We start from the raw sequence: 13,038 nt of genomic DNA on the forward strand, positions 1-13,038 counted from the left end.
AACTTTTAACTTTATTAGTATGGATTGGTTGTAACACAATCACCCCAAATGTGACTTTAAGGCTTTTCCCCTTTATCTCATACCTTTTCATATTTCTTCTTTCCTTTCATTTATGTTCCACTTTATCCCTTCTATTCTACATGGGCATATAGGACATTAGTATATGATTGAGAAGCTATACAAATTTTTTTATTGGCTTAATATGTAATATGATCTTATTCAATATGTAAATAGTTGTGTTTGGTGCCAAACTTATAATACTCCCTCTTAAATATAAAAGGAAATTGCTTATGAATAAAAATGCACCTTTTATTTTAATCAATTAAGAGTTTTAAAATATTTAGGGTTAAATATCTTTGGGTTTAAATAATATTGGGTTGGGTGACTTTTTAGGAAATTTAAATTCAGGAGCTTACATTGCCTATGCTAGGTTTTAGGATCAATATTTAATTAGCATTCTTTCACTCGTCCAAGTGGAATATATTGAACACTTAAGCTATATACAAGTGAGACAATAATGGCATGATTTTAACAAGCCAATCTTCGAAAAATTATACATATACAACTTAAGTGTTTTATTCAAAAAAATTAAGAACAATTAACACCACTTACAAATCCACTATTATCTCCTTTTAATATTCCTCCAAACCCTAGCCCATCAACTAAAGAACTTGACTACCTTCCATCCTTTTAAGAGGGGGATGTTATGAGGTTTAAATGTACAACTACAATATTAGTGTTATAAAATTTTGATAGTTATCAAATTGGTTTCAATCTAGACCATTTACTCTTGTATATAAATTAAGGTTTTTGGCTAATTCATATACATATTTGTGTATTCTATACACTCATACATATTTAAATATATAATCCAAGCATGCACAATTATATATTCCTTACTATAGTCTCTTTAAGTAATTTTTTTTATCAGTAGAAACTTATTAGCTTTTTCTTTTAAAATAAAACTCAAAATACAGCAATTTTTTATTTTTTAATTTTGGTGGAGGCATTCAAAAATTTGGGTGACTTATTATTATCACAAACCATTTTATTTTCCAACTTTCATGCTTACTTTCCTAAGCATTGGGAGTGGCATCGATCGCAATGCTTGGATTCAGAGCATCGAGACATGCACATCACTCGACTCAGCCAAAGCAATCCAAGATCACATCCACAAGAATCATCTTCCAGATGTATTCCTCAAGGAGAAGCTTCTCCAAATGTTTGCTAGAATCGGTGGCAGTGGCCTCTCCATCGCCAGAAACATCTTTGATTCCATTCCCAACGATTCCAAAGGAAACTATGCTTGGTACTACATCATCTCCGGCTACTGCAAGCACCGCCAGATCAACGCCGCCAAGCAACTCTTCGATCAAAACCCAACTCCAAATCTCATCCTCCACACAACGCTCCTCTCGAGCTATGCCCGCATGGGGCATCTGGACGAGGCCGAGAGCCTCTTTCGTTCCATGCCAGCGATGGATCTCTTCTGCTGGGCGTCACTTCTATCAGCGTATACAAACATTTGTCGCGTGGAGGAAGCCAAGCTCGTGTTTGATTCCATGCCAGAGTATGATCTAGTCTGCTGGAACTCCATGCTTGCTGCATATGCTCAGAATGGGCATCTAGAGAACTCTCGGCAAATCTTCCTCGCCGCGGAAGAACACAACGTCGTCTCGTGGACACTGCTGCTTGTAGCTCACTGCTACTCCAGGAGCCTCCATCGATCTAAGCACGTCTTTGATTCCATGCCCGAGTGGAGCCTCGTGACCATGAACACCATGCTTGCCTGCTTCGCCCAGAATGGATCACGCGAGCAAACACTCGCTATGCTCCAGCGATTGCCAGAGCTCGACCTCGTCTCCTCCAACTGCGTCCTCGCCCTGGCGATCGACCTTGGGCAGGCAAGAGTGATCTTCGATGGGATGCAGCAGCGATCGCTGGTCTCCTGGAACTCGATGCTGTCCGCGCTCGCGAGCGCCAGCCACATCGAGGAAGCGGAGCAAGCATTCCAACACGCGATGCCGGAGCGCGATCTCTTCTCCTGGAACTCCATGATCTCTGCGTATGCCCAGCGAGGCCATCTCGCCGAGGCGGAGAGATTGTTCTTGGCAGCTCCCGAGCGCGACCAGGTCTCCTGGAACTCCATGCTCGCCGCGTTTAGCAACAATGGCATGCTGGAGGAATCGCGCTCGCTCTTCGATTACATGCCCGTGAGAAACATCGTAAGCTGGAACTCGATCCTAGCAGCGTATGCCCACTCCGGGCATCTGGATCAAACCCGGCGACTCTTCGCTCGCCAGCCCGAGCGAAATCTCGTTTCCTGGGGCACGATCCTCGATGCCCACTGCGCCCACAAGGGCGAATCCCACCGGGCTTTCGATCTCCTCAAGGAGATGAAGCTCGCGGAGAGCCCCAACGAGGTGTGCTTCGTCGCGATCCTGGTGGCTTGCAGCCAGAGCGGCGCTGTGGAGGACGCGCGATCGCATTTCCTGTCCATGCGCATGGACTACGGCCTGGATCCCACCCGGAAGCACTTCTCCTGCCTCATCGACGCGCTGGGGCGATCGGGATTCCTGGCGGCGGCGGGGGAGCTCGTCACAACCATGCCATTCGCGCCGCGCAATCTCGAGTGGAAGTGCTTCCTCAGCGCGTGCAACAGCCATAGGAGTGTGGATCCCGGCGCTGGAATCGCGAGCGCAATGCTGGCGCGCTCCGCCGGTAAAGATCCAGCAGCCAGCTACATTCTTGTGGCCAACACGATCGCTCATTAACCCTGAAAAGCTGGCGCATTGTCAATACCCAAGATCAGAACGATCGAAGGTACCTCTCCATACTTCTTCACTCTAAACGGGCACGTCCACGGGTGGTGGAATTCCTGCATGGAATGAGCTCAACCCAGAGATGCATGCTACAAAGTGTGAAGCCCGAGCCTGTGCTGGATTCACGAGCTGTACAGCCCAGGAAGGGCTGGCCTAAACGACGAAGCAGCCTGATCACCTGCTGCAATCTGATCATCAATTGAGGTGCTTACGAGTTGCATCTTCAACTGATTTACGAACAGTCCAAAAATTTTAGCAAAGAGGACAAAGTTTAGACGTTGCACAAGTTTTCTCTGAGATCAAGTATCAGGATGGCGTTTCATGGTCTCGGGATATGCAACGTGTGGAGATCGCGTTCTGGCACTCTTGAAGTTCTTCTCACGCTGCAAGAACAAGGTTGTGAGCCAGATGTGTAGCTGCATAAAGCTCAGCGATCTAGGATAAACAGTGAAGATCAACAGCAAAAAAGAAAAGACTTGACCAGAGTTCGGAATCAATTCCATCCCATCAGTTCATGTCAAGTCATGCCACCGCCATGAAACTCCTCGTTAGAGCATGACACAATCTCCCACTTCTCTCCCCGCCTCTCGTCGACAATCAGTGCCTTGACAATGTCATGTTTTGTGTCTTCGCTCGTCATCAAAAGCCGCTCCCAATCCAGCTGAATGCAGCAACCCAGCTCCAACTCGTTGGTATCAGTCTCAAAAACTCGCCAAGAACCCTCCCACAGCTTGTATCTGGCGATCTTGCGGTGGCTCACTTCACCATGATCGGCTTCTTGTGGATATTACCATATCTTTCTGGGCATTTTTCGCGCCTGGACCACTCGCCCCGAGCTGTGTCGTAAATGTACAATGAATAATGGCAAGTCGAAGGTAGTTTTGCCATCCTCTGGGCTCTAGAAGGTGGTCATCTGATTCCATTGTTGGTCACTGGTGGCAAAGGAACTCTCACTGGGAGGAGCCCCTTGAAGTACAAAAGCACAGCAAGCCGGCATCGCTACTGGCAATCTTCATGTCCTCCGGGAGCGTCTGGAAGCGGCGCCACTTGGTGCGCGGGGAATTCTCAGTCGGCTTGATGAAGAGGGATCCAGGGAAGACCCGAGGCAGAGGTGAGGGATGCAGCGGTGGAGCAAGCGTAGCGGAATCTGGATCGTCAATATCGCGGGATGTTGTGGCCTGGAACGCGCTGGTGGGATTGTTTGCACGGGCCGGGATGCTCGAATCGGCGAAGATGAGAAGAGCGGGGGGTGGGATCCGGCGTCCGGGACGAGCTTGGTGATGGAACTTGCCCAAAAAGGGCATCTTGACGAAGCAAAGTCCCTCTTTGATCGATGCCTCCACAAGAATGTGATTCTCAACACCGCGATTCTTAGTGCGTTTATCCAGCACAGGTGAATCGATGGCGCCAAGGCTGTTTTTGATTTGATGCCGCAAAGGAATGTAGTCTCGTGGAACGCTCTCGTTTCTGGATTTGCCAAAGCTGGGAATCTCAAGCATCAGCGATAGCTCTTTGATAGAATGCCGAACTGGGACTCTGGCCTGTACGGCAGTGATCGCAGCCCTTGGTGACGCGGGGAGGATCGAGGAGGCCGAGATTGTGTACGGCCTCATGGCCTAGCAGAGCGACGTGTCGTGCACCGCTATGTTCCTGGCATATGCCGAGAACGGGCATCTGGAGGATGCCGAGCGCATATTCTCAAGGCTAAAGCACAGCAAGGACGTTGTAGTGTGGACGGCAATGCTGGTGGTGTACGTCCAGAAGGGCTTTGTGGAGTCATCGGAAAGAATCTTTAGGTGCATGCCAACGAGGAATCTTGTGACGTGGAACGCGATGGTTCAGGCATATGCCGAGAATGGGAATCTGGATCTCGCGGACGCTGCGTTCCACAGGATGCCTGCCACTGACGTGGTGTCATGGAACGCGTTGAGCACGGCATTGGCGATGAACGGCGAGATCGACGCCGCATGGCACGTTTTCGACTCGGTGAGACCCGAGAATAACCTCCAGTGGGTCATGGGGTGGCTGCCCAGTCGGGGCAGGCCAAGCGACTCTTCGACACGTGTCCAAAGTGGGACGTTGTCTCATGGACGGCCCTGATCGTCTCGTACGTTAATCAGCCATGCCACATCAGCGAGTAGAAGCTGAACAAAAATCCTGAAGCAAAACATGAGAACAAACATGAAGGCAACATGAATAAGATAATGTAATTCATATGCACCTGTGAGAAGAAAAAAATTGATAAGGTTCATCTACAGACAAGAATTGCTACACTGCCACCAATGTAAACAATAGCAAATCGATAGACAAGAGCAAGAGCAAAATTGTGGGTGAGACTCTCGTTTATGAGGTCAGCCCCTTCGCGTTTGTTGCCGGCTTACAAATTGCCCTAGCTCACGTTTCCAGCACCTTGTATCCAGCTCTCCTTTCAGCATTTAATCTCTTGCACAACGAGACTTTGGGAGCATGGTTGGTACAGGCAGACTTTAGTCAGTAGCTCTCCAGCAATGTCTCAGATTTACATCTTGGATCGGAGCCTGGTAAAGGTATTATAATCTTCATGGAAACTCTTAATGTAGTTTCAAGGTAAAATACATGATGCAATTTGTTAAATTGTAAGTTATCTTTTGGTTTTTCTCATTTTTGTTTTCCTTAGACAACATTAAGATTACAATTACTCCAAATCCTCATATATGAACAAGTTTTCGAGTGTAAATGATAATGTAAGCAACCAAAAAAAAAAACGACTGGAGAGATGATCTATTAACTAAACCAATAATTTTTTTTAGTACTTAAAAACAACAAAAGAATTAATGAATCTGATTTTCTCTAGTGGACAAAGTGTACAAGTTTTCTTTGAGATCAAGAATCAGGATGGCATTTCATGGTCTCAGGATATGCAACGTTCTGGCACTCTTGAAGTTCTTCTCACGCTGCAAGAAGGTTGTGAGCCGGATGTGTCACAGTTTCAGTAGCTGCATAGAGAAGGAAGAAGCTCACCGATCTAGGGAAAACAGTGAAGATCAACAGTAGAAAAGAAAAGACTTAGTAGAAGAACCAAGCAAGTTCTTGAGCACCCCTTATGGCACATCGACCTCTGACCAGCGCTTGGAATCAAGTCCATGGTGCTTAATACTCGAACCCTTCACCACCCATATACTATCCTTCCCATCACTGCATGTCAAGTCATGCCACAGCCACGGATCATGAAACTCCTCGTTAGAGCATGACACAATCTCCCACTTCTCTCCCCGCCTCTCATTAACAATCAGTGTCCTGACAATGTCATGTTTTATGTCTTCGCTCATCCTCAAAAGCCACTCCCGATCCAGCTGAATGTAGCAACTCAGCTCCAACTTGGTATCAGCCTCAAAAACTCGCCAAGAACCCTCCCACAATTTGTATCTTGCAATCTTGCAGTGGCTTGTGCAAAACACTTGCATTTCACCATGATTGCATAGAAGGCCTTGCCTGGCACAAATCAATTGCAGACACCTTGAAAAAGACAAGCTCCAGCGCCGCACTAGCAATCCTTTGCCGCATCCTGCAAAACCCTAAACCCACGGGCTAGAGCTCTAGAAAAAGAGCGGGCTTTTTTGAAGAATGGTGTGTTCTTGAGAGCGCGATATTCGGCATGGATGAGAGGGCGCATTGAAAGTCTTGTCCGTTTCATTCGAAGCTGTGGAGAATCCAGAGATTTACTCGCTGCCAAGAACCTCCATGCCCGCATTGCCAACACCCCAGATCTGCACGAGAACGATCGAAGGTACCTCTCCAATCTCCTTGTCCAGATGTATGGCAAGTGTGGCGATGTCGACCAAGCACGCCGTGTGTTTGAGACGATCCAGCCCAAGAACACATTCTCGTGGAGCATCATGATGGGCGCCTTCACTCTAAACGGGCACGTCCACGACGCCAAAGCCGTGTTTGATGCAATGCCATCGCGGGATGTTGTGGCTTGGAACGCGCTGGTGGGATTGTTTGCACGGGCGGGGATGCTGGAATCGGCGAAGATGGTCTTCGACAAGAGCCCGGGGTGGGATCCGGCGTCCTGGACGAGCTTGGTGATGGAACTTGCCCAAAAGGGGCATCTTGACGAAGCAAAGTCCCTCTTTGATCGATGCCTCCTCAAAGATGTGATCCTCAACACCGCGATGCTCACTGCGTTTCTCCAGCACAGGCGAATAGATGGCGCCAAGGCTGTGTTTGATTTGATGCCGCAAAGAAACGTAGTCTCGTGGAACGCTCTCGTTTCTGGATTTGCCAAAGCCGGGAATCTCAAGCAACTGCGAGAGCTCTTTGATAGAATGCCGCACTGGGACTCTGTGGCCTGTACGGCAGTGATCGCAGCCCTTGGTGACGCGGGGAGGATTGAGGAGGCCGAGCTTGTGTACGGCCTCATGGCCGAGCAGAGCGACGTGTCGTGCACCGCCATGTTCCTGGCATATGCCGAGAACGGGCATCTGGAGGATGCCGAGCGCATATTCTCGGGGCTGAAGCACAGCAAGGACGTTGTGGTGTGGACCGCAATGCTGGTGGTGTACGGCCAAAAGGGTTTTGTGGAGTCATCAGAAAGAATCTTTAGATGCATGCCAATGAGGAATCTTGTGACGTGGAACGCGATGGTTCAGGCGTATGCCGAGAATGGGAATCTGGATCTGGCGCACGCTGCGTTCCACAGGATGCCTGCCACTGACGTGGTGTCATGGAACGCGTTGAGCACGGCATTGGCGATGAACGGCGAGATCGACGCCGCGTGGCACGTTTTCGACTCGGTGAGGCCTGAGAAAAACCTCCAGTCGTGGAATGGGGTCATGGTGGTGGCTGCCCAGTCGGGGCAGGCCAAGCGGCTCTTCGACACGTGTCCAAAGTGGGACGTTGTCTCGTGGACGGCCCTGATCGCCTCGTACGGGCAGCACGGATCCCTAGCCGAGGCCGAGTCGGTGTTCGAATCCGCGTGTGCCCATCTCGACCCCGCTTGCTGGAACGCTATGATTGTAATTTTTGTCCAAAATGGCCACCTGGCCAAAGCCAGGGGCTTGTTTGAGAGAATGGCCACCCGGGATTCTATAACCTGGAACGCCATGGTGTCGGCTCACGCACAGAATGGCCACCTTGACGTGGCAGTGGAATTCCTGCACGGAATGTGCCTTGAGGGGAGGAAGCTCAATCCGGAATCTTTTAGATGCATTCTCGTTGCGTGTAGCTACGGTGGTAACGTGGGTGAAGCATGGAAGTACTTTGTGTCACTGAGGGGTGACCATGCCATAAACCCGTCCAAGGACCATTACTGTTGCATGGTTGATACTTTGGGACGAGCTGGGAGGCTGTGTGAGGCGCAAGAGCTTATTTGTGCCATGCCTTACATTGCTGATGTGGAGTGGGCATCTTTGCTTGCCTCTTGTGCTACTTACAAGGATGACTATCGAGCCAAACAAGCAGCCAACGTTCTTTTCAAGCTCCAGCCAGAAATCTCGGCGCCTTATGTCACATTATCAAATGTTTATTGTGGGTGATTCAATGTCATACATAGTTACGCTAAGTGTACTTCAGACTCAATCCATCCAAAACCTGCTGTGCAAATGCCATGCAGCACATTCTAAGTACCTCCTCCATTCATCGCCTCCAAGCTCAAGTGTCTACCAGACATCTCTCTTCAGCTCTTCCATTAGCTTGGACCTAGATCTTTAGCAGTCAAATCCACCATGCTCAGTGGTACTCGTCTCTCAAGTAGTAAGTTCCCACCATTCTTGTATTTTGTGTGAGGATTGTCTCAGAAGTTCTTCTCGTTAAAAATCTGTGCCATTGGCTAATTTCTCCTGCAAAGTCTTGAGATTGTGGTTAGCAATCCCAATAATCTCCTGAGTATCAACTTTGCCATTCTGAATCTGGACGAAGCCTTCAGGAACAAGAACATCATAGGACCACTTATAGGGATGTCATGACAACCACAGTCCCATGGCCATTTTGGATGGTTACCATCGCATGTTTAGCTGCGTGGGTAGAGACTGCCTTGAAACAGTGCATCTGACTTTGAATTGTGTTCTGCAAACTTCCGTTTAAGAACAGCAGCAACCCGCTCAGTTTTAATGTTTTAGGTTTGCGTCTTTTGGCTGCCTGTAGAACACGTCATTTGTCATGCACGAATATTAGCCCTTCCGAAACAATTTGTCCTCCATTCTTAGACCCAGAGCCTGGATCCTCTTCAACTTCAGCCACTGTAGCTTTCTTCATCCTTGTCCTCAATTGTAACTACTTCTACATGATCTTCAGATTCTTCAGGTGCACGCTTGTACTTTCTAAGTTTCTCCACCCTGTCAATGAGCTCTGGGCCTCTGTACAACTCCTTTGAGCCTATTTCTCCGAAGGGATCGTGGTGCCTTTCACTGCATAATATTTCTTCGCTGACACCAAAGGGAAGTTGGCAGTGAAGAGATCTCCGTTGTAGTAGTTTGGAGCAATCTCTGCAGGGTCCGTATGAATTATTTTAATTAGTTAAATAGGATTTTCCCTAAATTGATGTAAACAAAAGGGATCCCTTTTAACAAAAACTTTGTTATGTTGGTTTTTTCATAAATGAAATTTTAAAAAATTTAATTAATTTTACAACTTTTTTCTACACTGCAACCACTCCCATATAAAATTATGTTTAAGTTTGTATCAAAGTTTCTAAAAGGAGCTGTCACTCATTCATGATCCATCTAGAGATGATTTGGCTAGCAATAATCAATCATAAAGACTAGGTAGTCTTAGTGTTATTATTATTAATATTATTTATTAATCAAATTTATAAAATGGATGTCTATAAATATAGATAAACACAAAATTAAATTTATTGCATATCAACAGAATAAACTAGAATATACTAAGAAATGCCTTGGTTTAAATATATTTATACATTATAAATACAAGATTAATCTAAATGAAACAACAAGAATATTCAACTATATCCTAGGTTTATTCACTAGATATTAGAGCTACTAAAGCTCATAACAACCCAAAAAGCACATGTATGTACACAAACAAAGCATAAGAAGGAAAGAAGTTGGGAGCAAGAAAAGCTGAAAGAAGCAAATTTTCATGAAAAAATCCTATTCAAAGGATGTAAAACATGCAATCTGAAGATTGAGTTGCAAAAAAGATATTTCATCAATATTTCATCAAGCATGTTTCTTAATACTCCTCAAGTAAACACAAAACACTAAATAAAGGCTGATCTAAGCTCCAATAGAAGGTGTGTATGTTGGGGTTTGAGAGAAAATTACCACACACAAGGACCAAGAGAACGAAGTGATCACATATGTAGTGTATTTTAGATTACTTTAATAGAAGTATAATGATTAGGCATTGCAGTTCTATGTTCTAAGTAGTTTATACTAAGGCTAGAATGATCCATTGCAAGGGAGTGGTTAGACATCAATTGGCAAAGTAGCAAAACTAAACTATCTAATCTCTTGGTATTGTTTTTCTAGGCAAATATGAGATTGTGCAAATGAATTTATTTATATATAATAAATATATCAAAATAATTACTTTCCATATTCATTTTTTTGAAAAATCAACAATCAAACTTCTGCAGTTAATTCCATGCTAGACTGCCTCTAGTACATGTTGCCATGAGGCCCAACATTCAACTGCTAATAAACTATGTTGCCATTCATTGTCACAAAACTAGTTTAGAAAGTAATCAAATAAAAAATTATCAGGTAGTTTTGAGGTAATTTCACTTAATTTCTTTATATCACTTGCCCATTAGTGATAAACAAGATTATTTAACTTGAAAAAATTTAAGAGCTGAAAATCATAGCCATTGGATTAAATAATATCTTAGAATATCATTAGATACTAGAAATTGCCCAGCAAAAAGCTGGCAGGTTGGCAAGATGAAGTTTTCAGAAAACTTTAAATCTGAGCCAAAAGACAAATACATTGCCCAAGAGTTTTATGTCACAAATATTATAGCTTTGAGATTTGAGCATCATGATTTTGTTGCTAGTATTTCTCCTACAGAAGAAAAAACCAAAAAAGAAAATTAAATTCAAAGCATAAGAAAGTGAAAACTTTCAATGGGATTCTCAAGAGCAAAGACACCACAAAATATCTCGAAAATCAAATCAAGAAAAAAACGAAAACAGGAAGAAAAAACGCCAAGAGTTGAAGAATTCGAGAAGAAGATGCCCAATAAAAGCTGCATGGTTAGCAAGGTAAATATAGTGCTAAAACTGATGCAATGCACCATACTCATCATTGTGTTATGTGATATTTAGTTTGTTTGGTGAGATTTTTTTTCTTCCATAAAATGGAAGCATGATACTTATTCCCAATTAGAGCAAATTATCTCAACCTAAAAGCTGCCTAAACCTTGGGAAAGAAGACATGAACATCACTTTGACAGAATTTAAATGGTATTTTTCCATATTTTTACATATTGTATAGTGTTATGGGCTTGGTGCTATAGCTTTCTCCACTGCGATGGCCCGGTGATAAAAATGCTGAGGTGATGGAGCTTGAATCCTTTGTGTGGCTTGTGAGGTGTGGCTCTACCGTGAGCTTGAGCTCTAGCATCCTCAGTGTTGATGGTGAACACTACTGAGTTTTCAGTGTTGTCCTTGCTCTTGCTACCATTGTTGTAGTCTTGCCTGTCCTTAAAGTTTGCGTCCCATGCGCTGTTCTTGTAGGAGATGGCTGTGTCACTGAGACAAAAGCATGCTTGTTTCTCAATCACTTCCTAAGATTTGTGGAGGGTAGTGTGAACCACAAGCTTCTTCTCTTCATCTTTGATCTCCAGGATGTCTTTGAGGAGGAGGAACACCTCATTTGATCATAGTAGACTGTGATGGTCGCTTGGAACCCTGTGCCTCGCAGTCACAATGAATCCAACATCCTATGAAGAAAGTAGAGTTTAGAACCAGGTGATTGAAATAGAGGGCTACCTTGGAAGACTTGGATGGTACTGTGCCATCTCCATCCACATACTTGAAATTGGCTTGCAAAATCCAAGGTTTCTTTGAGTAAGCATGAAGAAAGAACTCTGCATTACCTTGAGCTCAACTATAAGGCATTTTTTCACTCCCGTAGTTGGAAACAATGGAAAAAAGTTGCCAATGAAAGTTGGCTATCAAGAATGAAAAACACATACCAAACATGGAATGGAGTTTTGCATGAACTGCCATAGATGTTGTAGAATTTAAAATCTTTTGGAAGTTTTGCAAAGAACCATAGACAGAAGGACTCATTTGCCCACTCAAGAATGCATCTTATTGAAAGGAATGGGTATTGTCTTGTTATCATAACTCAGCTGCATAAAAAATATTTAGTTTACCAGCATAACTAAAGAAAAGAAAAGAAGTTAATATACCACTAACCATGTTCTCTTTAAGTGCAACTTTCATCTCAAAAACACACTCGATGGGTCCATATAAGTGTATCTATTTTCTTCTCCTTTGTCTTGTTTCTTCTTCATCGTGCCCATTGCGGCTCCTAGATAAAAATCGAGTTGGAAATTGGAGAGAGAATCCATGGCAAGTCCATCACTCTATTTTGCCAATCCAACAAGCAATTTAATAGGCAATTTTGCTTCATTTCAAGGGCTTAAATGCAAGAGAAGGAGCTTCTTGAGAGCTATGGAGTCATTGAGCTCCAAAAAACTTGAGGTAAAGGTCTTGAGTGTAGCATACATAGTTTTTACCCTTTATCCTATGGTGATTTACCATAGGATAACCACGAAGCAAAACCTCAACCTTCTGTATGCCATGTATCATATGCCACGTGCCATATGCCATGTGTCCAATGGACAATAGAGTGGAACCTGAGTTTCAGGGCCTTGGGCCACTGAACAAAGGAGCAGTGCCAAACTCCCAAGTATGGAGCCAAGGAGTAATGGCACTGGAGCATGGAACAACTCCCGAGTATACAGCCCAAGGAGCGAAGGGACAGGAGCACAAAACAACTTGGATCAATCCTAGAGTAACCAGTATCCCAATGCCATGACGAACATGCAAAACGGATTTAAACAGAGTCTAGTGCTATTTCAGCATGTCAGTGGAAGCTCTTAAGTTTGGACTTCCCGGGAGGTCACCCAGCCCAGTACTATTCAAACCCAAGGACGTTTAACCCCAAATATCCCAAGACCCTAAATCGATTGGAAAAGGGGGTGCACTCTTATTCATGGGCCCTTTCCCTCTATATTTGAACCTCATGGATCGTCTTTCAAGTT

The 13,038-nt window shown here is 44.8% G+C and overlaps 2 protein-coding genes across 2 annotated transcripts; both read left to right on the forward strand.

Annotated features, from left to right (window-relative positions):
- The first annotated feature begins 1,478 nt into the window (after nt 1-1,478).
- Nucleotides 1,479-2,774, forward strand: LOC112341491 (pentatricopeptide repeat-containing protein At4g02750-like). The gene has a single exon (XM_024661678.1). It carries the CDS (start codon nt 1,479-1,481, stop codon nt 2,772-2,774), a length of 1,296 nt encoding a protein of 431 aa, XP_024517446.1.
- Nucleotides 2,775-6,460: 3,686 nt separating this feature from the next.
- Nucleotides 6,461-8,338, forward strand: LOC9651930 (pentatricopeptide repeat-containing protein At1g09410, mitochondrial). The gene has a single exon (XM_002987747.2). The coding sequence runs from the start codon at nt 6,461-6,463 to the stop codon at nt 8,336-8,338; it is 1,878 nt and encodes a 625-aa protein (XP_002987793.2).
- The last annotated feature ends 4,700 nt before the right edge of the window (nt 8,339-13,038 follow it).

Source organism: Selaginella moellendorffii, unplaced genomic scaffold (genome assembly GCF_000143415.4).
Source record: "Selaginella moellendorffii unplaced genomic scaffold, v1.0 SELMOscaffold_84, whole genome shotgun sequence".
In the NCBI taxonomy this organism is placed as follows: Eukaryota; Viridiplantae; Streptophyta; class Lycopodiopsida; order Selaginellales; family Selaginellaceae; genus Selaginella; species Selaginella moellendorffii.